This window comes from Diabrotica virgifera, chromosome 1, assembly GCF_917563875.1.
Source record: "Diabrotica virgifera virgifera chromosome 1, PGI_DIABVI_V3a".
In the NCBI taxonomy this organism is placed as follows: Eukaryota; Metazoa; Arthropoda; class Insecta; order Coleoptera; family Chrysomelidae; genus Diabrotica; species Diabrotica virgifera.
The window spans coordinates 38,848,922-38,875,433 of NC_065443.1; the positions used below are offsets into that span (position 1 = coordinate 38,848,922).

At 32.7% G+C, this 26,512-nt stretch overlaps 1 protein-coding gene across 1 annotated transcript in view; it reads right to left on the reverse strand.

The window, feature by feature from the left end:
* The window catches only part of LOC114335939 (asparagine synthetase [glutamine-hydrolyzing]), an 80,057-nt gene extending 57,443 nt beyond the window's left edge, over window positions 1-22,614 (reverse strand). The window contains exons 1-2 of the mRNA XM_028286233.2: window positions 22,327-22,614; window positions 6,727-6,864 (exon numbers count right to left, since the gene is read on the reverse strand). Coding sequence (XP_028142034.2) covers window positions 6,727-6,852 — 126 coding nt within the window. The 5' untranslated portion in view covers window positions 6,853-6,864; window positions 22,327-22,614. The remainder of the gene's footprint in view (window positions 1-6,726; window positions 6,865-22,326) is intronic.
* Window positions 22,615-26,512: the final 3,898 nt, after the last annotated feature.

The window sequence follows — 26,512 nt, forward strand, 5'->3', positions numbered from 1 at the left end:
TACAGAGTTGCCAGATGAAATTTCAGAATATCCCTAGACGGGAGCTTCAATTTCCCCTAGAAATCCCTAAATCATATTAATTTGACCTAAAAAAGAAGAAATTGAAAGATGACAGCTGTCAATTTAATTTATAACCTATTAAACACTATGTTTAATCCACTTTAATCATTGATTAGGTAATGTTTTAATGTTTACTTAGGAATATTTATGTCGAGGAACAATAAATAATGACAATAATAATAATATTTGAACAAAAAGATATTTAATAACAACAAAAAATGGCGCCAGTACAGTTTAATAAATCCCTAGATTTAAAAAAAAATCCCTCCAGAGCTCCAAAAGCTTCAAAAAATCCCTAGATTCGGGGAAAATCCCTAGACATGGTAACCCTGAGTCACTAGGGGAGGAATGGGAGCGCTATCATGTGTACGGTACAAACGTCAGCTAACCGCGGCGTCAACCGCTGGCAAACCGCCCTCATAAGTACAAGCGCTTACGTCGTGATTCGACGATTAAACAACGATAGTGAAATCAGCAATGTTACCGATTTTAGCGCTTCCTTCAGTAGAGTATATCTAATCGAAAACTGAACGTATTGTATAGTTATTTTTATGACAAAAATCAGGGCCGTCTCAACCCGGGGGTGCAAGGGGTGCGAGGCACCCGGGCGCCAAGTCCAAGGGGCGCAAGCCGAACACTTGCTAGGCTAAAACTTGCGCTTCTTGTCCTTAAAAAAACTACAAATACCAAATATATAAGTGCACTTTCGGTATTTTTTACAAAGGCTATTAATGCTTAAAAAAAGTTAAAGATTAAAGTGCAAAAATGGTGTACGTAATATATGATGTCTGTAAGTCTGTATACCCAGTAGAGGCAGAGTTGTATCTAATGAAAAGTAGGTTCTTATTCGTTAAATTCCAAATCGAATATTTCAACGTGACATAACCCAAAAATTAAGCACTTTCCGGGGAAATCTCATTAGCGTTTTTTTAAACTTAAAAAAGCTTTATTTTTGTTTTTTTTTTATTGTCTATTTGGTATTTATTAGTAAGCAAGTTACGCTCAAAATAAAGTTTGTCCCTCTTTTTGGTAAAAAAAAATCGTAAAAGTCACCTCCTAATTAGCATCCCAAATCAAATTATGTAATCGTTACCGCTTTACAAGTTACATTACGTAGATATCTGTAAAAAAATTGAAAAATTTGGTTTTATTTAAAGTGATTTTTCTTATTTTGCAAAAAAAATGCTTTTTTCAAAATTATTTGAGATCCCAAAAATCTCAAAGAGTAAAAAAATGTAGGTTTTGCTTATTTAAATATTTTGCATTTTTTTGTTTTTCTGTAGGACAAAAAAGATATAGCTGTTCAAAATGTACATACAAGCGTGATTAGTTTACTATATTGTTGTTAGGTTCGTTTATCTGAATTCGTCAATAAAGCTTGCCGAAGTTAGAGCGCATTTTCTAGGTTTTTTACCGATAGGTACTGATATTACCAGACAATGATTAGCAAATTATTTGTTAGAATTTTTGAAATTAATTCATTATGATTTAGATGATTTACGAGGCCAAGGATATGATAATGGGGCAAATGAGGGGAAAAATATTGGCCTTCGAAAAAAAAATAATTTTAGACATGAATCCTCGTGCGTTTTATGTTCCTTGTGGCTTACAGCCATTTAGTGCTAAATGATGCTGCTAAATGCTCATTGGAAATAACAATTTTCTTAATTGTTCAAGAAATTTATATTTTTTTCGCATCAATATTACAGTGGAATGTCATAATGAATGAGATACCCACTATTACATTAAAACCGCTTTCAAATACGCGATAGGAGAGCAGAATTGACTCATTAAAATGATTTAGTTTTAATATGGGGAAAATTTACGATACATTTATACTCAATTTTTGATAATAAGTACGACAATGGCACAAAAAACATCGCAAGCTCATTGATGACAAAATTAAAGAACTTAAAGTTTATCTGCTAGGTCGTGACATGGAACAATATTTTCAGCAAAACTTTGCAAACGAGCGAAATTATTATTTCGGAAGCTGTTAAGATGCTTGATCAAGTTAGTAAATATTTAGCCAACAACCGCACTGACATTGTGTTTGAGCAAATATTAATTGACTTCGTATCAATTGCTAAACAACTAGATTGCGAAACTAAATTTTCTGTCGAAAAAGACATTTAAATTACTGAGGTTGTAGACGAGCCTCTTTTAGACCCAAAATAATATTTTAAAGTTAACTTCTATTAATATTTATTGGACATTGCCATTGCAAAATTAAGTGAAAGATTTGAACTGTCGAGGGAACATAATTATATTTTTTCTTTCTTGGAAAATATATTGAGTTGGTGAAACTCAGAAGAAAACTTAAAAAAAACACTTACTTACTTACTTAGTCCTAAGCCTTTCTACCTTTAGGTGTAAGGCTGGTGGAGTTGAGTTTGGCATTGTAGTCTCCATGCTTTCCGATCTTGCGCTAGGTTTCTTGCACTTTCCAATGTCAATCCCTTCTTCTCGACTTCTTTCCTGATTTCATCTACCCACATAACTCTTGGTCTCCCTCTTTTGTTTTTCCCCTGCACTCTCGTTTCGAACACTCGTTTTGTTAGCCTCTCGTTCGACATTCTACACACGTGCCCGAACCATCTAAGTTGTCCTTCTACTATTTTTTCATTGATTGGTTCTAGTTTTAGGTTTTGTCTAATTGTTTCGTTTCGTATTTTGTCTGTCCTTTTTCTGTTTGCTATTTTCCTCAGGAACCTCATTTCCATAGCATTGACTCTGGATTTTTGTCTCCCCGTCAATGTCCATGTCTCGCTGCTATACATGATTGTTGGTCTAACTACTGATTTAACGACTGCCGTTTTTACTTTTTCCGGTATCCCTTTTTTCCCAAAAAATGTTGTTTTCATAATGTTAAATAAGCTTCCTGTTCGTCCCATTCTCTCGTTTATTTCCATGTCTTGTTTACCATTTGATTCGATTATTACTCCTAGGTATTTAAAATATTCCACTTGCTCTAGTTGTTTCCCGTCTAATTCTATTGCGTGTGTCTTCCTCGTATTTGAAATTATCATTGTTTTTGTTTTCTCTGTATTAATTTTCATATTTATGTTTGATAGTTCTTCTTCTAGGATTTCAAGATTGTTCTGTAAGTCTTCTCTGTTTTCTGCTATCAATACCATGTCGTCTGCAAATAGTAGCTCCGATAGTTGAGTCTGTTTCATTTGCCAGTATCCTAATGTTAGTTTTCTCATTCTTCTCTTGGCTTTAGAGTTCGAGTTTGGCAAGCGAGGCGAGAGGTCGTGTGGCAGGTGTATTGGCGATAAGGTAATTTCGAATTCGAAACCTATCACAATAAAAACACCGGTTTTTTAAAAGACCTATCGTTATCGATAATCGTTAAACTTAAAAAGCGTTCTTGTGCGAAATAAAAATAAACTTCTAAGTGTATAATAATAATATTTATATTAGTGCTGAGGTTAACATTTAATTTAAAATGGCCAGTGGCGGAACAGGAACAATCCGAAAGGAAACCTATAGAAAGAATGAAGAACTATCTGATAGTGGCGACGAAGAATCTAAGAAGAAAAAATATAAAGAAGATAAATTATATTTTGAAAAGAGTAACCTGACGAGACGAACACCGAATAAAAGCAACGACACAAATGAAGAGATGATAAAAATGATGCGGGAAGTTATGTGGAAAAATGATGAAATGATGGCAGAAATAAGAACCATACGGAAAGACCAAAAAGAAACGATGGAATATATTAAGGAGCTGAAAGAAAAAAACGAAAAATTGGAAGAAGGTTTAAAAATGGCAAACAATAGAATAGAACAATTGGAAAAAGATAGACGGAGAAATAATATAGTATTAAAAGGCCTAACACTAGATGCTACCGACGGAAAGCCTGTAAAGGAGTCAGTAGAACACTTCATAGGAAGAAATCTGAAATTAGAGGTCAGACTGAGAGGAGCGGTGAAGATCGGCGACCAAATCTTTGTAGCAGAAATGGAAAACCTAACGGATAAGATGAGTGTACTAAAAAACAAAGGAAAACTGAAAAATCTACAGGGACAAAAGGTGTATATAGAATCAGATTTAACAAGAAAGGAAAGGGAAATACAAGCAAAAATTAGGAAAATGGCAAAAGAAGAAAAAGACAAAGGTAATACTACGAAGATAGGATATATGAAACTGGAGATTAATGGAAAGGAGTGGAAATGGGACCATAATAAAGAGAAACTTATACTAACTCACAGAAATATCGGGGAAGGGACTTCAAAAAACTAAAAGAAAATAATGAGACCGGACCCACAACAATGACAACCAAGGCAATGAATGGGAAAAGCGATAGGGAAAAAGATGATGCAAAGGTAAACAAGGATGAAAATAGGAAAAAGGGGAAAGCTAGATTGCAGAAAAAAGGAGAGATAAAAATGGGAACATGGAATGTGAGAAGCATCAATGGAAAAGAGGAAGAACTGGTAGAAGATATGATAAGACAAAAAATAGAAATACTAGGAATAACAGAAACGAAGATGAAAGGAAAAGGTCTTAAGAAAATACACAAAGGATATTGGTTACTTTGGGTAGGAGCGGATACAAAAGAGAGAGCAAAAGAAGGAGTCGGGATAATAATTGCACCGAATAGACTACAACACGTTATAGAAGAAACATATGTTAACCAGAGAATATTATCGGTGAAAATTAAACTGATGGACGAAGAAATATGGACAATAATAACAGCCTACGGAGTAAATGAAGATGCAAGAAAGGAAGAGAAAGATAAATTTTTCGAGGAGCTCCAAATGCAAATTGATAATGGGGAAGAAAACATAATTGTAATGGGAGATCTAAACGGTAGAGTCGGAAACAACAACAGCGGAATAGAGGAGTGCATGGGAAAAGAAGGAGAAGAAATGCTAAACAGAAATGGTGAAAGAATAATAGAAATATGTAGGGAGAATAAACTAGTTATAACAAATACAAAATTTAAACATAAAGAAGTACACAAATACACGAGAGTACAAGACAGCAGAAACGAAAAATCAATCATAGATTACTTTTTGGTAAGCAGCAACAAATGGAAAAGAGTACAGGATACGAAAGTGAAAAGAGGCTCGGAGATTGGCAGTGACCACCATCTAGTAATAATGAGAATGAGAACAACAGAGGAAAAAGAAGAAAAGAGAAGAAAGGTAGTAAATGAAAAAATAAAAAGTTACAAATTAAAAGAGGAAATATATAAGAAGAAATTCCAAGAAAACTTAGATAATACTTTGAAAGGTAGGGCAAAAAATACAAATATAGAAAAAAAATGGGAATATCTAAAAACCAGCATAATCAAAGCAGCTGAGGAAACTTGCGGGAAAGCAAAAATAGCAAACACTAACATGAGGAGAACAGAATGGTGGACGGAAGAAATACGAGAGAAAATAAAGAACAAAAAAGACAAATGGAAAAGATACCTAAGCACAAAACACCCGGAAGATTACGAAGCATATAAAGAAAAAAGGAAAGAGGTTAAAATAGCGGTGAAAGCAGGAAAGGAAAGGTCATGGGAGATATTTGGACAAAAAATGACAAAAAATTATAGGGAAAACCAAAAACTCTTCTACGGCGCATTAAAACAACTCAGACAAAAGAAAGAGCACACGATGCCGAATATAAAAGACAAGAATGGAAACGTACTAACAGAAGAAAAACAAATAATGGAAAGATGGAGAGAACATTTCAAAGAGCTAACTCATGTAGACAAGGACAACATAGGGGAGATACAAGAAAGGAATGAAGAACAACAAGTGGAATCCATAACAAGAGAGGAATTAGAGAAAGCAATAGAAAGAGTAAAACTGGGCAAAGCACCAGGCAAGGATCATATCACCCCGGAAATGATAAAATTCATGGGGACAGAGGGAATGGATAGCATGAAAGAACTAATGAATGATATCATAAATAGAGCAGAATTACCAAAGGACTGGAAGAAAGACATTATATTACCAATACACAAAAAGGGAGACAAGAGAAACTGTAATAATTACCGAGGTATCACCATATCAAGTATCCCTGGGAAGGTATTAGCAAGAATACTAGAGACAAGAATAAAAACACAAATAGAAACAACTATGGAAGACACACAGTGTGGATTCAGGAAGGACAGAAGCACGCAAGACCTAATATTCACATTAAGACAAGTAAGTGAGAAGGTAATCAAGAAAAATAGAGAGATACATATGTGCTTCATTGACCTGGAAAAGGCGTTTGACAGAATCCGAAGAAAGGACGTTTGGAAGACACTAACAGAAAGGGGAGTCGACAGACACATAATAGAAGTAATAAAGGATATGTACAAAAATAATACAAATACAGTAAGAACCAATAACGAGGAATCCAGAGAATTTTCTACAAGTCAAGGCGTCAAACAGGGATGCGTGCTGAGTCCACTGCTATTCTCAGTGGTACTGGATGAAGCGATAAAGATAAAAAAAACACAATGTTTAAATTTACAAAAAAAAAACTAGCGCGTTAAGAAAGCAAACATAATTAGTTTTAATTTTAGCGTTCCTACAACCTATACCTAAAATCTTCTGACAAAAGGGGGCGCAAAGATGACTCTTGCACCCCGGCGCCGTGTATGCTTAAGACGGCCCTAACAAAAATTATCATCATCTACAGTGAGATTCTGAATCAATTTAGAGCAAACTTACCTTAAGTTTGTTGTCATACTCAACTCTCCATGCATCTGGACCTCTATGACCAATTTGGCAAAAAGTTGAAGCGCAATGGGAATGTATGTTAGAAGTGAGTCCAAAAACAGCCCAAATTCCACACATGTTTGTTTAGCTCTGAAAAAAAGTTAGCAAAACTAAATAAAATAGAAAAATAAAAAATAAAGAACAGATATATCATTAAAATAAAAAGGAAGTAGGTATAAAACTTTTTTTATGTTATAAGAATATTTAAATGAAAAAATTATCCAAAAGGATGAGTTGAATCAAAACGTTTTTGGTCCTATCACACCATCATCAGTGAATCTTTACACATATAATGAATGATATAAATTCGCAGCCTAATTAGCATTTTGCCTTGAAGCTAGGGCAAATAATCCCCAGACAAATAATCCCGGACAAAAAATCCCCACAAATTATCCCTGAACAAAAAATCCCCACAAATAATCCCCGGATAAATAATCCCCGGACAAATAATCCCCACAATTTTTTTTGGACAAAATATCTCCACAAAAAAATCCCCAAGAAATATTTGCTGCCGAATAGTTCTCTAAAAGTTTTCCCGTGAATGCAATCGACACAAATGTGTGCTGTGATTTCAGACCTGGAAGATCGACTGTTGATCAAATATTTACAATTAGACAAATGCTTGAAAAGTATTGGGAATATAATTAGCACGTAGTCGAGCTGGGCGTACCAAAGAAACTAATTGCGGTAATGCAAATTTGTGTAAATAACTCCTTTGCACAAGTTAGAATAGGGAGAAAAATATCAAATGCTTTCTGCGTAAATTCTAGAGCTTCACGATACGATACAATATCGATACTTTTTAAGTATTGAGTATTGTATTGGTTATGCCAATGAAGTATCGTATCGAGTGTCGATATCGGCAATACTTTCTTATAAAAATATCGTATTGATATTGATTTCGATACGATATCGATACAATACTCGATAAAATATCGACATAAAAAGGATTATACATCTGAGCTGTGTAGGCCCTTTATGCCCACTTTTGCATGCTTGGCAAATGGACATTATTCTAAAAATATTACGAATATTGCTTATAACTTATACTATATTCTTATAAAGATTGAATATGGCTGAATGCTTCTTTGAAAGTCGACAAATACTTATTAATTCTGTATTGTTTAAAAACTACTTTTGAAAATATAGGGAAATCCTCGGAGATTCGGAATAATTCAGTATTTGTTAAAAATTATTTTTGAGTCATCATCACTTACTTCCATAATATTGCCACAAATGCCACATGATATAAACAGTGTCATCATAACAGACATTTACTCACTCTCAAAAAGTTCATGCACTCAAGTGTAAAATATTATAACAGCTGATGCTTGGATTGCAGATGACGTATACTTTTATGTAATAAATAATTATGATCTAAATACCTATTCCACAAAATATAATCAAACAACTGTGGCGTTTTATTTTTTTTTTCTCGATATCGATATTTTTAATAATAACGAGGCAAGCGTATCGACAATACAAGAGTATTGTATTGATTTCAGATAATGAGTATCGTATCGACATTAATATTGCTAAGGTATGTATTGTATCGGTATCGTATAGGTTTTCGATACGATATCAATACAATATCGATATTTTTATCGAATATCGTGAAACTCTAGTTTATATTTATATCTGGACTTAGATAGGGAGATCCGTTGTCCCCATTGTTGTTTAACCTGGCCAAAGAATATGTCATGCACAAATGTCTCCAAAAATCAAACCAGACGTAGCTGTTCGGGAAGAGGCCAGATGGGAGAAGGTCTGTAGGACGGCTAGAAAAAGGTGAAAAGATGCAGTCAGAGAAGATCTGCAGAAAATGAAAGTGAGACAATGGGAAATAGTGGCACAGGACCGACAAACATGGAAGGCAATAGTAAACGCGGCAAAGACTCTCGAAGATTTATAATGCCATTGATGATAATGATGACTAAATATTTTTGAAGTTACATTGCAAAAGGAACAGGTTTTTTCGCATTACAATTAAGATTATCATTTTCAGGACCAGTAGTTATCATCACGAATAGGCCATGTTTTGAACAAAGTTATTTAAAGCAGAGTGAGCAAAATATTTAAGCGAATAATTACAACATGATTCCCACAGCCCTGGCGAATAGTCCACAAAATAACGGTTGGAGTTATACCGAGGTTCCAAGTCAAAGTCTTTTTTTACGAAAACGACAGGTTTACTTGTAAATATTAGGTTATTTTAATCCCATAGCAACAGCTGGTATTTTGATACATTATTTACAAAGGCAAATAATCCTGTAATCGATCTAATCTTGTACTTGTACAGGAGATAAACCGAGAGTTAACGCTAGGTTTGATATGACTGGAAAGGACATGAAATGTTTTCAGTTTACTCTTATTTATGGCGGAAATTAGACTGAACAAAACAAACGAATACTGATGGAAAAAGAAACACCTCTTTAATCTACGATGTTTTTCGTTTTTTATGAGCCGCAATCGGTTCTTACTAATTTTAGAAAGTTAACAATTATTTAAAGAGAGCCGAGAACCACGAACTCAAATGGGAAAATTATGCATTTGATAAATTATTAGAACAATAAAATACCAGAAATATATATATATATCCTACTATAGACTGTATCTCGACAAATCGATGGTTTTTAAAGAGTCCAAGTAATGAAGCTTAAAATAGGACAAAACCTCGCAATTTTTACAGAATGGATCGATTTGCTTGAAAATTTGAGAATAAGTAGTAGATAGTCCAAGGATCAAAATCTATATGAGTCCGAAAGGCGGTTTTACCATGGGGGTGGTTGCCACCCCATCTCGTGGGTGAAAATTTTTGAAGTTATACTTCGTTACGCGCGATATGAGGGTGAATTTTTATATGTTAAAACCTACGATCCGGGCGCATGCGCATTATAACTTTGTTCTGATTGGATGTTCAAATGACATGTCAAAAATTATTCAATATGTCGGCTGTGGCAAAGCTGTGGTTTGATTATTTATGGTTGTTGCGTTTTGAAATTTGTGTGAAAAGAAACAACAAACAAAAGTTAGTTAATAGTTATACTGCCTTTTTAAATAGTTTTCATATATATTTTTGGACTTTTGGACTATTTTGGACAAGGAAAACTCATTCTAATTTGGTAAGTAGTTTTTATTATAATCATATTGTAATTATATATTTGGATTAGGTTGGAATAAATTTATTTTCTCAAGAATGGGGATTTTAGAGAGAAATCCGAAATTAGGTCCGATTTTTATTTTTAAATTATGATTTTTTGGCGTAGATTTATTTATCTAGTAGGTATGTAATGTTTTGATTTACATGCTTAATTTGATTACCAACAAAATTTCTACCAATCTTCATCTAATATATTGTTTTCTTACTGTTTTGTTACATTTTAATATTTTCTTCCACAAAAATCAAACTACATAATTTGATTTAAATTCAGAATAACTGTCAAACAGTAAAACGTTCAGTTGCCCTATTTTTCCACATGACAAATAATGAGTAATTGGATGAGTGAGTCTAGGCTTCGATTACGAATCAAAGCGTCCCCAAATTCGCGGGTTCGAATCCCGATGCAAGTTTTTATTTTTTTATGCATTTTATGATTGTAAGTATATTTATTATATAATTTTTTTTTTTCGGAAAATGCGTATTTAAAATTTTTGCCAACAATTATTATCGTTCAGAAATCATTTTTTCTTTGTGGCATTTTTCAATGTGTTTGTGTGCGTTTTATTCTTTTATTTTTTAAAATTTTTGGTATTGTCTTAATAAAAATTTTTGGAAAGTAGTAAGTATTAAAATTAGTTTAATATTTAAATAAAATATAAATGAACTGTTTAAAGTACATTATATCAATTTCGATAAAATCACATAATATGTAATAGAAGTATAACTTCTTATGTGCGTACAAAGTACACACACATTCTTTTTTTTATTATATTTTGACCGCAAAATTTGGTAAAGACATTCATTCTAAGCAAAAAACGTTCTATACATTTTTTTGATAAAATTAATAGTTTTCGATTTATCCGCTATCGAAAGTGTTAGTTTTATATCGAAAAAATCAATGTTTTAATAAGTTTTCTGCTAATAACTCCAAAAGTTTTCGTTTTATCAAAACAACTTTACGTAACAAAAATGTACCTTTTAAAAAAAATAAACAAAACCGTTTCTTTTTTATTTTCTTTAAGACCAATAGTAATCGTGCTATACTTTATTATATTAGCTCTTCTTCGTCAAATGCTAAATATTGTAGTTTAAAAGTCAAAAGACGGGAAAACTAAGCATTCTTCGAGGATAACTTGTTCAAACTAATTTAAAGTATTTAAAAATATCTATCTCCAGAAATAAAAAAAAAGATCTAGCTCAAAAATTAAATGACTTATAATGAAAAGAATGTCTCTATTTTTTTTTTTCAGTGAAAAAGTGATCGGAAGCAACTCTTTAATCACAACCCTAATTAAAATTAGTCATTGACCTTATTTGGTCTTCTTTATTTATGTATTATTAATAGATTCTAGAAGTTTAACCGGCTTAGAATGATTAGTTTTTAAAAAAATTGAGTTAAAAGCGAATAACGAATTTTTGTAGTTTAGAAAAAAGTGGCCTTTTCTTCAGAATAGAAAGATTAGCATCAGAGATACGAAAAAAATGTTTAAATGGGAAATTATAGCTTATTTAATTCCCAAGAACCTGGTATGCAAAAATTGAGTGAGCTATATTGACAATTAAAACTTGTAATAACATGCAAAACCACCTTTACCAACCCTTTCAAAGTCGCCTCTTTTTGCGACTGAGGATTTTAAAAAGATTTAGTATTAATAGCCTTATAGATCTTGTAAAAACCTACAAAATTCTTTTTTACCAAACTTTCTAAGATAAAAAATAAAAAAGTTACGGTTAAAAAATCAATATATTTTTTTTGAAAAAAAAAGGAGAAATCAATTTAAAGCATAATAGTGTAAGTTAGAGGTGTTTTTAGTTATTGGCCTTATTCATTCTTCTTTATTTATGTATTATTAATAGATTCTAGGAGTTTGACTGGCTTAAAATGATTAGTTTTTAAAAAAACTGGAGTTAAAAGCGAATAACGAATTTTTGTAGTTTGGTAAAAAATGCCATTTTCTTGAGAATAGAAAGATCAGCATCAGAGATACGATAAAATGTTTCAATTATGAAATTGTAGGTTATTTAATTCCCCAGAATTTGGTTTGAAAAAATTTTTTCTACGGCAAAAATTGAGTGAATCGTAAATGAGTATATCGAAAAACATTGATTTTTCGATATAAAACTAACACTTTCGATAGCGAATAAATCGAAAACTATTAATTTTATCTAAAAAATGTATAGAATATTTTTTGCTTAGAATGAATGTTTTTATCAACTTTTGCCGTCAAAATATAATAAAAAATTTCCACCCCCGAGATGAGGTGGCAACCACCCCCATGGTAAAAGCGCCTTTCGGCATCATATAGATTTTGATCCTTGGACTAGCCGCTACTTACTCTCAAATTTTCAAGCAAATCGATCCATTCTGTAAAAATTGCGAGGGGATAAGCTTCGGTTCCTGGACTAGAAGAAGGGGTTAAAATTTCGCCAATATATAAAAGGCAAGGCAAGACAAATTTGGAATAAAACTTTATATCGTAAGACAAAGATGGACCAAACTCCATAAGAGTCTCTACTTCTTTGGAGCCTGGTGAAGGGCAGTACTAAGGCATGCTTATTCCTGGTTTCATATTGGTGTACATCCTCATGTCTTTGATGACAATCTATATTTTGTTTCACATGAACAATACTCTCTAGAATAAATAGCTATGGTAGAGTTAGTATATGCAGTGCATCAAATGATTGCCGACATTCTTTCTGATAGGACAGGCCAGCAATTATCCTTAATATTCTTCCCTGAATACCAAAGACATCTTTGGCTCCAGCACTTTGACCCAATAGCAAACTTGCAAAGCTGATGTGTTAATGACACAGTGCAAAATAGGCATGTTGTAAAGTGAATTGAAATACACATTCAGAAATTCTTCTAATCAGAAAAGTTGCAGATCCTAACTTAGCAACAAGGGACCTTGTATGAGCTTTCCAACATAGTCCTGCATCCAAATAAACCCCCAAAAATTTTATTTGTTTGTCTGCATCTCCAGAAGGAAGCTGTCTTGTTGAAAAAATGAACATTCTTGTTTTTAGAAGCAACATATTTGCTGCAAACCATTGTTCTGCCTTATCTTGTGCTCGTTTTGATGCCTCTATTGCTGCATTACAATCATGATCTTTGCAGGTAATAGTAGTGTCAAAAGTTGAACAGGATGTATCAACAGTTTTTTTAACTGGTGGCACATGGTCAATTGTCACCACTGAGGTATGAAAGTAAATATGTTAATAAAAAATGTTTGATACAAACGTTTCATGACATAGTAGAAGAAGAAAAGAAGTGTCTCGCCCGTCTTGCCTTATTTAGGAAGACGAAGAAGAAGAGAAGTTAGCATAAAATCTTTAAACAAAAAGTTGGGAAAATTCCTTACAGAAGACAAAAATTATACATATGTGTATGCATACATACCTATGCCAGAAAATAAGATTCTATAATACCATAAAGATTCAACTCACACACCAACACTCCACCTACCATGTGGAAGTTTCACCCACTCACTATACCAAACAATACAGAGTGAGTTTTATGTATGGAAACCCTCAATTATCTCCAAAACGGCTTGCACGATTTTTATAGATTTTGGTGGGTAGGGGTTTTCTAATGCGGCCGATATTATAGTGATAATTACATTCTTGTCAGATCATCTGTTTTTCTGAAAATCTAATTAACTTTCTTATTTCAAATGGAACACCCTGTATATTTTTTGAGGTTTGAAGACCTTAAGAAATACTGATTATTTTTGATGTTATATTCATTATATTGCTTCACAAAATTAAAATAGCTATGATGATTGCCAACCTCCGTAGCGGAGATGGCACCTGAAGAAAAAGAAGAAGATTCATTATACCTAAAGGCCATAATTTCGGAGTTATTGCTACATTTATTTAAAAAAAAATTTAACAAATTATAAAAATAAATTCTTTGGCCCGGGTAGACATTATTTTACGTTCTTTGGACCATTACATTACTTACCAAAAATTTTTTTGTAATTTTTCTCTAAAGTTAATCGTTTTCAAGTTATAAACAATTTAAAACTGAAAAAAATCGAATAATGACGATTTTCAAGGTTCAAAAACACAAATCAAAAATATTATTTTTGAAAATACGAAGTAAACAAATTCAAGTTCAAGCCTTATTTTATCAGTTACCAATATTTGAGCTTGTTTCATTCTAAAATATTGTTTTTTTAGTTATTTATGCAGCCAGATCGCCCGTCCTCTCATATGGGCTTCATTAACAATTATTAAAAAGCAATGTTTTAGAATAAAACGTGCCAAAAAATTTTATAGCGAGCCCCTAGAAGAAGGGTTTAGCTTGAATTTGGGTACTCCGCAGTTTCAAAAATAATATTTTTTATTTGTGTTTTTGAACCTTTAAAATCGTCATTATTCGATTTTTTTCAGTTTTAAATTGTTTGTAACTCGAAAACGATTAACTTTGCAGAAAAATTACGAACTTTTTTGTTCCCAATGATCCAAAGAACGTAAAATAATGTCCACACGGGCCGAAAAAATTGATTTTTATAATTTGTTTAAATTTTTTTTTAAATAAATCTAGCAATAACTCCGAAACTATGGTTTTTCGGTAAAGGGAATATAACATCAAAAATAATCAGCATTTCTTAAGGACTTCAAAACGCGAAAAATATACAGGGTTTTCCATTTGAAATAAGAAAGTTCATTAGATTTCCAGAAAAACGGAAGATCTGACAACAATGTAATTATCACTATAATATCGCCCCTACCCACCAAAACCTATAAAAATCGTGCAAGCCGTTTCCGAGATAACTAAGTGTTTCTGTACATAAAACTCACTCTGTATAATAAATTAATGATGTATCTATGTATGAATTATATGCACTATTTTTTATTAAAAAAAAACATTAATTATGTATTTCTCACATCGGCAAAATTAAGATTACTAAAATCTCTATTGATAAAAGGTCAAACTTGCCGAAAGATAAGCAATGGTTTAATTTTTAAAACAGATATGGTAATATTTCACAAATAAAAATAAAATTTATAATGAATTAACACAAAATAAAAAACAAACAATAATTGAAGGAAAAAATGTTTAATTAGAAAGAAAGAGTGATAGAAATAAAATTAAATATCCAAAAAATCCTAATAGCATTCTTCCCGTAAATAAATTGATGTTTCAGCCTCTCTCACTCTATATGTTATATAAAAAAAAGAGTGTGTGTACTTTGTACGCACGTAAGAATTTATACTTCTATTATTATGATGTCAACGAAATACATATATTTTAAATATTTTAATTGTATTTCTATTTAAATATTAAACTAATTTTAATACTTAAAATAATACCAGAAATTAAAAATAACATAAATACGTCATTTTTTATGAAGTCTAGCCTCGACGTAATTGCTTTTCCCTTGAGGAATCGTCAAACAACAAATGTCTTGCTAACAAATGTCAGATTTTCTACACAAATGTTTAATTTTAATTTTAATAGAAATAGAACTGCTTACATGCGTACAAAGTACACAAACATTCTTTTTTTTTTTTTCATGTAATTTATATTACATTTATTTTTATTATTCTTTAAACTTTCTTGATTAATTTAACAAAAATAAAATACTATTTAAAAAGTCAGTACAACTATAAACTCACTTTTGTCTCTGTTCTCACAACTTTTAAAACACAACCAAAGAATATAGACGTTAATAGAAGGGTACTGCCCTGTAACGTTTTAGCATAGGATTTTGTGCACCTACTGAGTAGGTGCATGTGGCCTGACAACGACTACGGTATTTTCAAGGGACAAATAAACATGACCATCTGTTCCATTCTTTAACCACAGCCGTCATTTTGAATAATTTTTGACATATTGGAATGCCCAATCAGAGCAACCTGATTTAACAATACAGGAATTAGATATCTATAAGTATGGGGAAAATAGGACAAAAACAGAATTAAGAAAAGTAAAAAATGTTAAAGTACAGTTTCACATATTGATAATAGGTTGTGAAGTGGCAAAAGAGAGTAGAGGCAGTAACCAACTGAAAAATATTTTAAGGAGTAATCCTCCAAAAAACTGATACATAATGAATAATAATAGAATGTACAGTGATAACCAAAATAATATGGATTTGGTAAAGAAAATGATTGAAAATAAAAGGAAAAAGGAAGCAGACAAAAAATAATATTTGCAATAACTGACACCAGAGATATTAAATGTTAAGAAATGTTTAGAATATGAAAAGTAAGAACATTTTATGAAATCAGCAAACTAGAACAGGTGAAACAAGATATTACTAACTTCACACAAATTAGGAAAACATCTTGAACTGAATTTAGGAATATAAGTTTCTTAATAGAAACAAGAGTATTATAGGTATATTATTTAACTTCTTTGCTAAAAGGTATAATGTATTACAGCCCTATATCGGATAACATATTTCCATAATATGACAGGCCTCACCTGTCCACTGGAGTGAGAGGATTAAGAGAGATAATAACAATGTTCGCGGAGACAGTCTCTGACTGTTCCACGACAAGTGGAGATGCACACTTTAAAATAATATAAATAATACCGTTGATGTACAAATATATAAGGTATATTTACTATTAATTAATATCATTAATTATTAATATACTGGTATATTTATCAATAAACGATAGTACATTAGATAAATATAATATGGAATTAAAGTGCCCATGTGTTGTCGTGGACTAAAAGTCACCTACAGGCTCCTCCAACAAACATATTATTGAGTTGTGTTGTAATTGACAGAAAATGTACTGCCTGTATAAAACTAATAAATAAAAGTTGTAGGGAAGTACAGTAGTAATGATAAATATGTTTCGTATTTAAAGAAATAATGAAAACATTTAACCACCCTCAGGGCCGGCCCTAGGGTTTGCGGCGCCCTAGGCGAAAACAAATTTTGCGCCCTCATTACAGTTGAAAAAGTTCAACTAGCACTTTACCGGGACACGGTATTTCAACTCTGTGTTATGTTAATAATTTAATTTAATTTAATAAACCTTTGATTAATGACTGGGATATATAAATAAAATAACTGCTATTTTACATAACACAAACTTTAATTTCATAAAAAGCAAATGTAATTACATAAGACGTACTTTAACCAAAGGCATATGGGTTTAATGGGTCAAAGTTGAATTCTGTACATATAATTTTCATCATAAAAAACGGAGACTCAAAGTTAGTCTACAAATCTTTTATAACACTGTCTTAAACAATACACTGACTAACATATTGCAATATTGTTTGCTATTGGATTACTGTTCTATTAACTTCGGACTGAAAGTCACTTTTAAATACAGATTAGAAATTAACAGTATTTCTTGGCTAAAAACTAAAGTCCTAAGGGCACTTTTCTTGCTTTCTGCTTAGCAAATTCTTGAATGAGAACTTTTAAGTCTACTTGTCTTGCTCTCTCACTTTCAATAGATATTGTCGCCAGACCTACAAGTCTCTCCTGGCACATTGTACTGCGGAGATAGGTTTTAATTAATTTAAGTTTGGAAAAACTCCGTTCTGCACTAGCTACAGAAAGTGGCATCGTAAGCAAAATACGAAGTGCTACACATATGTTAGGAAATCCATTCTCAAGGTTGTGTTGGTAAATGTAGTTTAGGACTTCTTCAGGGCTTGATATAGAGTCGATGAGATGATGAGAAATTGCTTTCAATTCAGAACACAGTCCTACAGCATCAATATCAGATTCAATTAAACGTCCATCTTTTTGAATTCCTAATGATTTTTCTAAGTTGTTGCACATCGACTTAACCTCAGATGTAGTCTTGTTTTTAAGATCAGTAATGTTGTATAAAAATCCAAAGACACCAGATACTGTATTTAACTGGGAAAATCTTTCTTTTACCGCATTAGCAGCCGTGTCTAAAAGAGCAAAATAAAATTGAATCTTGAAACTTTCTGACGGGTCACTGGCAACATTTGCTGATTCATCTGTTGATTCATAATCAAACATTTTCTTCTTTTTTCTTATTCGGACCTTCTCCCTCTCAAAAATTGGTTCTATTCCAACTTCTTCTGCTACTTCCTTAGCATCAACCAGAACTCTCTGAAACTGTACATCACTTCTGGCTGTAACCAAAAACTCTTCGGTTTTTTTCAGGTGACTAACTGCTTTCTGGAGACTCAAATCCTTTTCTTGTAGTATCTTACTGGTTAGGTTTACCTGAAATAAAATATTGTGCCATGTAACAAGGGCAACAATAAACTTGAAGTCTGAGAGGTGTTTAAGTAATCCAAGTGCTTCTACCTTCGCAATACTGCCACTTGATCCTTTTAGAGAAGTGTCCTCAGAAATCTCCTCCAAAGCATCACACACATGAGACAAGTGGTACCGCAGAGGCGTTAGTGCATCAATTCGACTGGACCATCTTGTATCACTTAAGGGTTTTAATGTCAAAGCTGGAACATGACGGCGCAAAACATCCCATCGTCGAGTTGATGCCGAAAAAAACACATATGTTCGTTGAACCACATCGAAAAAAGTAGTAACCTCTACACAGCACGAAGCTGCATCGTTCACAACAAGGTTCAAAGTGTGTGAGCAGCATGGAACATAAAATGCACGTGGGTTGACATCTAAAATTCTCTTTTGAACTCCACTTTCTTTTCCTCTCATGTTGCTTCCGTTGTCATAACCTTGCCCACGAATATTCTCTACAGGCAAAGAAATCTCTTTTAACTTTTCTAAAACTACTTCCGTCATATACTCACCACTGGTACTTTCAGTGAGAGGCACAAATCCCAAAAAGTGTTCTTTTACAAGTACTTGATGATAACTAGATACTTCTGTTGAGGATGCCAGAGATGACTTTGGTAGTTCAACAAATCGAATAATAATTGTCATTTGCTCTACGTGACTAACATCTGGTGTGCAGTCTAAAATAATAGAAAAATATTTAGCCGTATGTACTGAGGACAATATATCTGCATTTATTGCATTAGCTAAAGTTTGAATCATCTCATTTTGTATATTTTTCCCTAAGTAATGAGTGTGCCTGTTGACATCACTTTTGATTTTTCTTAGATGCTCATTCATTATTGGGTCAAACATGGCCAAATATTCAATAAATTTTAAAAAATTTCCGTTGTCATTAACATCTAATTTTTCTGTCGTGCCGCGAAATGACAAGTTTTGGGACCCAAGAGTTTTGACGAGAGCAAACAGCCGTTCTAGAATTTTCTGCCAGTAAATTTCCTCTTGTTTTATTTTTTGTTCATAAACATTGTCAACAGTTAAATTTTTTTTAAGTGCTTTTTTCAGTGTTTTCCATTTTTCAAAGTTTTGAAGGTGATCATTTGATGTTTCGTGCGTTTCAAGGAGGGCCGACATATTGTGCCAGTCATTACAACCACTTTTGCCTAATGAAGAAGAGACATTTATGCCGCCAAACACCTTACAACAAAAACAGAAAACTTTGTCGGTAGATTTTGAGTATTGAAGATAGTCTCGGTACACATATTCACCATTTGGAAGCCTCCTTCTATAATGAAAGTCAGAAAATTTTCTGTTATTCACACCCTTCGGAAATTTTCCTTTTACTTGGTCAGGTCCATGCTCTACTAAAATGGTTCGTAAAGTTTGGCGATTAATATTTAGAGTGTCCCAAGACGCTGGATCAGCATAATCAAGCGTAACTTTGGGTGAGATTGAATTTTCCGGCAGTAATTCCACTGCATTATCTGTAACGTCAACGTCCATTTCAACGAAATTATTTTGAAATTCTTGCAGTTGACGTTCGTTGTTTTCTGCAGAAGTAGATGGCGGTTCAATAGCTGTTATCCTCCTAGGACATTCTTGAGGTTGGATCTGGATGATTCCCCCAGAAGTAGAAGGTGATTCAGTATCTGTTTTCTCTGTAGCATATTCTTGAGGTAGGAGCTGGTTGGTTTTTCCAGAGGTGGAAGGTGATTCATTATAACTTTCCTCCCTAAGAGTTGTGTCATTTGGTTTAATTAAATATTTTTCAAAAGACCCTTTAGCTTTTTTTGCTGACTCCTCTCTTTCCTGTCTTCTTTTCTTAAACCAAGAGCCCGAGTGTTTTCCTGACATCATATCTGGAAAGAAAACAATGATTGGATTAAGCTAACTTCATTTTGAAAAAATGAAAAAATTTTGAATGTCTTTACTCAAGATATGAAATTAGGATTACACCCCCAAGAAGCAAGGACTTCTCTTAAATAAAATTACATTAATAGCCTATTATTTTAATATTATTTATAAATACATTTAAAGTAGGCCTAATTTTGAAATCAATTTGATAGAAATTAGAAGTTAAAAAATTTTACAAAAAAATCCAATGGTCATTCTTGCTTAAAAAGTCAAGTTATACTGTTTTCAACAAAAAATAATTTGTTTTGATAAATATTTGGAAGCAAAATTAGAAATGTCCAGGTGGATTTCAAAACTAATAATTCATTCAACATTCATATTGTGTAATATTAAATAAATTAAACAACCACTCAGTTCGCCCAAATCCCAGAACAGCAGCCAGCATGACCAGCACTCAGCAGCCAGTTCCTAATCAATCACATCGGCATCGTAGGCGAAACAGAGGCAAGTGTTCACAAGGGGTTTTCTTTAAGTTATGATAATTAAACAATCTCAATTTTGATTTGATTTAGGCCTATATACAACAACAATATGACAATGGCCTATATGATATGATGACTGAAAAAAATTATAAATATGAAGAGTATAAGCTACTTACTTGTTAATTCAAACTTCCTTTTGCAGTTTTGTTATCGTAAATTAACAACTACTACTACTGTCAATCAATGCACAAACAAAGTCAACAACACTGCACTACTACACTAAACTGAAAAGTGAAAATGCATAACACGCAGCGCCCTAATGACAGACTAGTACTCTTATTCTGTTCACGCTATGACTGCTGGCTTGACTGAAGTGAAGAGTGTGGGGTTGCCGCGACCACTGCGCCACTAAGTAGGCTTACGCTCAGCGAGGTTGCCAAAACGAGTAATTAATGTTAACGTTAAGTTATAGTTTTGCGTTTTCTTATTTTATAAGACAACTAAAATAAAATATCCTTCACCTTTCATTACCCAGTGATTTTTCTGTCTCTGCGAGTTACACAACTACTACATGAGAAAGTACTACGTCCCTAATTTTGCGCCCTAGGCGGATTTTGCGCCCTAGGCGGCCGCCTAGTTCGCCTATATGGACGGGCCGGCCCTGACCACCCTTAAGGGGTAGTACAGTTGAACCCGCTTATTAGAATTCTGGTTATAGGAATATCCCACTTTAAGGAATACACATTTAAGGCCTCAAAATGTTTTTACTAACCACCAATGATTGGTTATTAGATTATCCCAGTTATAGGAATAATTTTGCTGGGAATGAAGGCTATTCCAATAAGCGGGTTCGACTATATCTACTTACCTACTCTGAACTATAAGAAATCTCTTGGACGAGTTGTACCAGACGGATAGGTATTGATAATGGATTGCATGATTTGGGTAAGGCTTTGAATCTACATAACATGGTTAAAGCATTTAAAGGTTATATCATTTAAAGAAAATGTGCCCCAAAAGAGATACAACAAATAATGTAAATTATTCAGGATGATTAGGATGAAGCTATTGGAAGAAGATGAGATATTAGGTAAATATCTCATCAAGATTAAATTAAGCTACTACTACATAAATAATAACAGTATAAAAAACCCTTATACAACCAATGCTGGCATATGGATCAGAGACATGGATCATCTCCAAGGCAGATGAAAACCTGCTTATATTTGAATGAAGGATCCTGAGAGGAATATTCGGTGGCATCTGTGAAAATGGTGTTTGGAGGAGGAGGTACAACTAGGAGGTATACCACAGATATAAACATATATTTGGTGGTAAAGACGTAGTATCTCTTATAAGAATAAGAAGACTAAGATGGGCAGGACATCTAGCAAGATCACAGTAGAACAACCCTCCTAGAAGAATCCTTATGTCACAACCTGTGGGGACTAGAAATAGGAGTAGGCCAAAATTGAGATGGAAGGATGGTGTAGATGACTTGGGAAGGTCGAGGCTCTTTAGTAGTGCTGTAGCACCATTGATGATCAGATGATGATGATGATGATGATGACTACTAATAAAAGTAAGGGAATCTAGAGAACTGTTAGCAGATTTTAAGAAGAAACATTGGAAATTTCTGTGGGAACGTTTTTAAATTAGAGAAAACACATCCAGATATACCTACTCTAATATATTAGTTTTAGTTTAATATTCAGGCATAACAGTTAAAAAGTGGTCAATTTTTAACCAGTATTAAAAATAGAATTGGCTTTGCCATGTGCTATGAAAAAATTCGGGATTTCCAATAAAATAAACTGCAACCATGTAAATAGGTACTTACCAGTTACTTTATTTTCTATAATCAGTTAGACTTAAAAAATTAAAAAGATCACTAGCGTTTGAAACCTTCTTTGCCACTAAGACCTAACCACCACAACCACATGAGCTGACACCAAGTGAATGAGAATAAATTCAAATTCTGTCCGCTATTTTATTACAATAAAACAAGTCCACGGATTCGGCTGATGTAACAACGTCATATCGTTACCATGTAGCATAGCACCTTTCCCATTATCCTAAATTCAGAAGCTCACCAATAGTCTTTGAGGTTTTCGTTAAAGGAGTCAATAATTGTAATTTACTTTTTCTCGATTTAATTTTATAATGGTAATTAAATTTCCTTACAGAGTTTATTTCATCATAGAAGATCGATTTGCCGCGCTGATTCAAATATCTTAACATTAATAGTTAAGGAGCCGATCATCCAAGACGTCCGATCAATAAATTATGACACAGTGGAATGTAGAATATTAATTTTTGGCCTTTGGACTTCTCTTACTCTTAGGCTGTGGTCCTCAATACACGCTGCGCTGTACGTAGCCTACGTAGCCTATTGAATGCCACCGGCTAAGTCGGTGGTCACTATAATTCACCCCGTAATTTGAATTTGTTTAGATTTACTCTTTTAGCGTGTCAGTGGCATGTCAGTGGCGGTGAACGGATGCATATAATATGGTCAATAGTCAATATATTCCTATATTGTAAGGAAAGAGTTAATTTTGACCGACCTCAAATAACGATTCCCACTCCTAGAATAATCGAGAAAACAGCAGACGTGACGTAAGAGAAGGGATCAATCAAGTGGTGTTAGATAAAATGAGCACAGAATTCTCCTGAATATTCTAGAAAATAACATGTTGTGTATACCTACAGTGATGAGTGCGCTAATAACCGGCAAAATCAAGCAAAAGTTGTGAAATAAAAAGATATGTTACTATTAGAGGTAGGAAGTTGTCAATAGAAACCTATAAATTTACATTATATTGATAGTTTCCCACCTTTAGACGTTTTGGAGGAGTTTGGCAACTGCCAATGTACCACAGATCACCTACCTCCTCCCATGATACTATAATTTATTTATAGTATCATGCCTCCATAGAAAAAAGTGTTGTGTCATGCCTCCTCCTAAAGAGAGTTAAGTGATCTGTGCACTGTACTGTGGCGGGAGAATTTTATAAAATTCCTTCATTCTTGGTGATCCAATAATTTAGAAGATTTGTGTGAGCAATAATTCCTTACCACTCTCTATAAAGTTTTCTCTTCTCATTTATTTTTCTTGGACTTCGTTTAACCACCACCAGATCTCATTTTCAAGACTTCACATTCAAAATTTAAAACTTTAAAGCCGGCTCTCCTACTAATATAATATTTTATTGACAACAGTGACCTTCACAGCACCATTTATTTTGAAAGGCTGAATGTGGTAGTGTATATGAGTGTATCAGACGGTACTTTAAATATGAAACTAAACAGGGAACAACTAAAGTAAAAAATGTAATTCATTTCTAAAATTAATTTCGAAGTAATTTAAAAATTCCTAATTTAGAAACGTATAAAGAGTTTAATGTTTCATATTATTTTATTGTACCTATTACTAATCCCTCCAGCAGTCAGGTCAAATAAAATTACAGTAACACATGGATGAGCCCTTATGTGAGCTTTTCAATTTCTTCGAAGAAAAAATAAAAATGAAATATATTTCCTTAACTATGTATTATGTATCTATTGTGTATTTCTATAATAGCAGCGTTTATTGGTAATATTTAAGATTTGTTAAAAATATAGAAATAAACAAAGATAAGAATGCTGAACATTTTTCGCGTTTCTTTGATTTTTACCTTATAACGAAATAAAAAAGGTACCTATATAATAGTTCAGGAACCGAAGATTTTCACCTCGCAATTTTTACAGAATGGATTAATTCGCTTGAAAATTTGAGAATAAGTAGTGGATATTCCAAGGATCAAAATCTATATGATGCCGAAAGGCGCTTTTACCATGGGGGTGGTTGCCACCCTTATCTCGGGGGTTGGAAATTTTTTATTATATTTTGACCGCAAAAGTTCATAAGAACGTTGATTTTAAGCAAAAAATAATCTATACATTTTTTTGATAAAATTAATAGTTTTCGATTTATTCGCTATCGAAAGTGTTAGTTTTATATCGAAAAAATCAATGTTTTTCGATGTTATACTCATTTACAATTCACTTAATTTTTGTAGTAGAAAAATTTTTTTCAAACCAAGTTCTTAGGACAATTGCATATTTAAACATTTTTTCGTATCTCTGATGCTAATCTTTCTATTCTGAAGAAAATGGCATTTTTTATCAGACTACAAAAATTCGTTATTCGCTTTTCACTCCAGTTTTTTAACAACTAATCATTCTAAGCCAGTCAAACTTCTGAAATCTATTAATCTATATAAATAAAAATGAATGTTTGTATTTATGTATGTATGTATGTTCCTTATAGACTCGCAAACTATGCATTTGATCGTATGATGACCTTAATCAAAGTTGTTGTGCATGAACCCGGGTTGTTGTGCATGAACATGGTTTCTGAAGTGGTACGGTTTTTAAATTTTTTTGGCCAATTTTTTTTCTTAATTTTATACGATGTAGAACCAAAATATACATGCAATCCTAAATTTTCACTTTTTTATCTTCAACCGTTATTTTTTAATAGCCATTTAAATATTTAACATCTATATATATAAAATTCTCTTTCTCAGTGTTTGTTGCCATACTCCTCCGAAACTTTTTATGAAATTTGTCAGTGAAGGCCGCGTCTCACCATCAAATAATTTGATCAAAAAGTTTGAGCAAACTGCGGAAGTACGTCAAAGTGACGTCACAATTGCAGTCTTTTTGAAATTCTAAAAATCTGTGCTCTCACTATCAGTCTAGTTTGATAAAATTTTTTGTATTGAGTTGTCTAACTTGTTTGTACTTTATTTGAAATTAAAACTTTTCATTATTATCCACAATGAACACTCAGGATGTGACGTCACTAACTGTCACTTTGTGTCACTAACTGTCAAGTTTGATCAAATTATTTGATGGTGGGACGCGGTCTTTAGACTCCCTGATGAATTCGCTATCCAACGGTATATAAATCGTCTCTCTAGCTCAATTAGTTTCCGAGATAACAAAACGAGCCCGTAGGACAACACGAGAGCACAAGAGACGACATTAAGCACACGAGAAGAACGAGCGAAAATTGTACTAACATCCGTGAAATCACATAATTTGTCCTATTAAATGTACCTCTCTTATATACCTACAAATTTTGCATTATTGTGAATAAATATTTGGACATATAATTTTCTTTTTTATTCGAGCAATTTGTATTTCGATCAATTTTTATATCGAGCAATTCATTTTCGAGTAGTTGATTTTGGTTATTGATCTCTAGCAATTGCGTTCGACCGATTGATCTAGAATTAAAGTTATGACACATTATCTAATTATGACACATTATCTAAGGTGCAACGAAGTTCACCGGGTCAGCTAGTAATACATAAATACAGAAGTATGAATAAGGCCAATGACTAAAAACACCGCTAACTTACATTATTATGCCTTCATATGGATGTCTCTTTTTTTTCAAAAAAATCTATTGATATTTTAACCGTAACTTTTTTATTTTTTATCTTATAAAGTTTTTTAAACAAGAATTTTGTAGGTTTTTACAAGATCTATAAGGCTGTTAATATTAAATCCTTTTAAAATCCTCAGTCGCAAAATGAGGTGACTTTCAAAGGGTTGGTAAAGGTGGTTTTTGCATGTTATTATAAGTTTTAATTGTCAATAGCTCACTCAATTTTTGCCGTAGAAACAATTTTTGCAAACCAAGTTCTTGGGAATTAAATAAGCTACAATTTTATATTAAAATATTTTTTCGTATCTGTGATGCTAATCTTTCTATTCTGAAGAAAAGGGCATTTTTTACCAAACTACAAAAATTCGTTATTTCGATTTTAACTCCATTTTATTTAAATGAATGATTCTAAGACGGTAAAAGCTCTAGACCCTATTAATAATACATAAATAAAGAAGACCAAATAAGGTCAATGACTAATTTTAATTAGGGTGGTAGGTAGGGGGAAGTTTCCAATCACTTTTTCGCTGAAAAAAAAATATGGACTGACATTCTTTTTATTATAAGTCACTTAATTTTTGAGCTA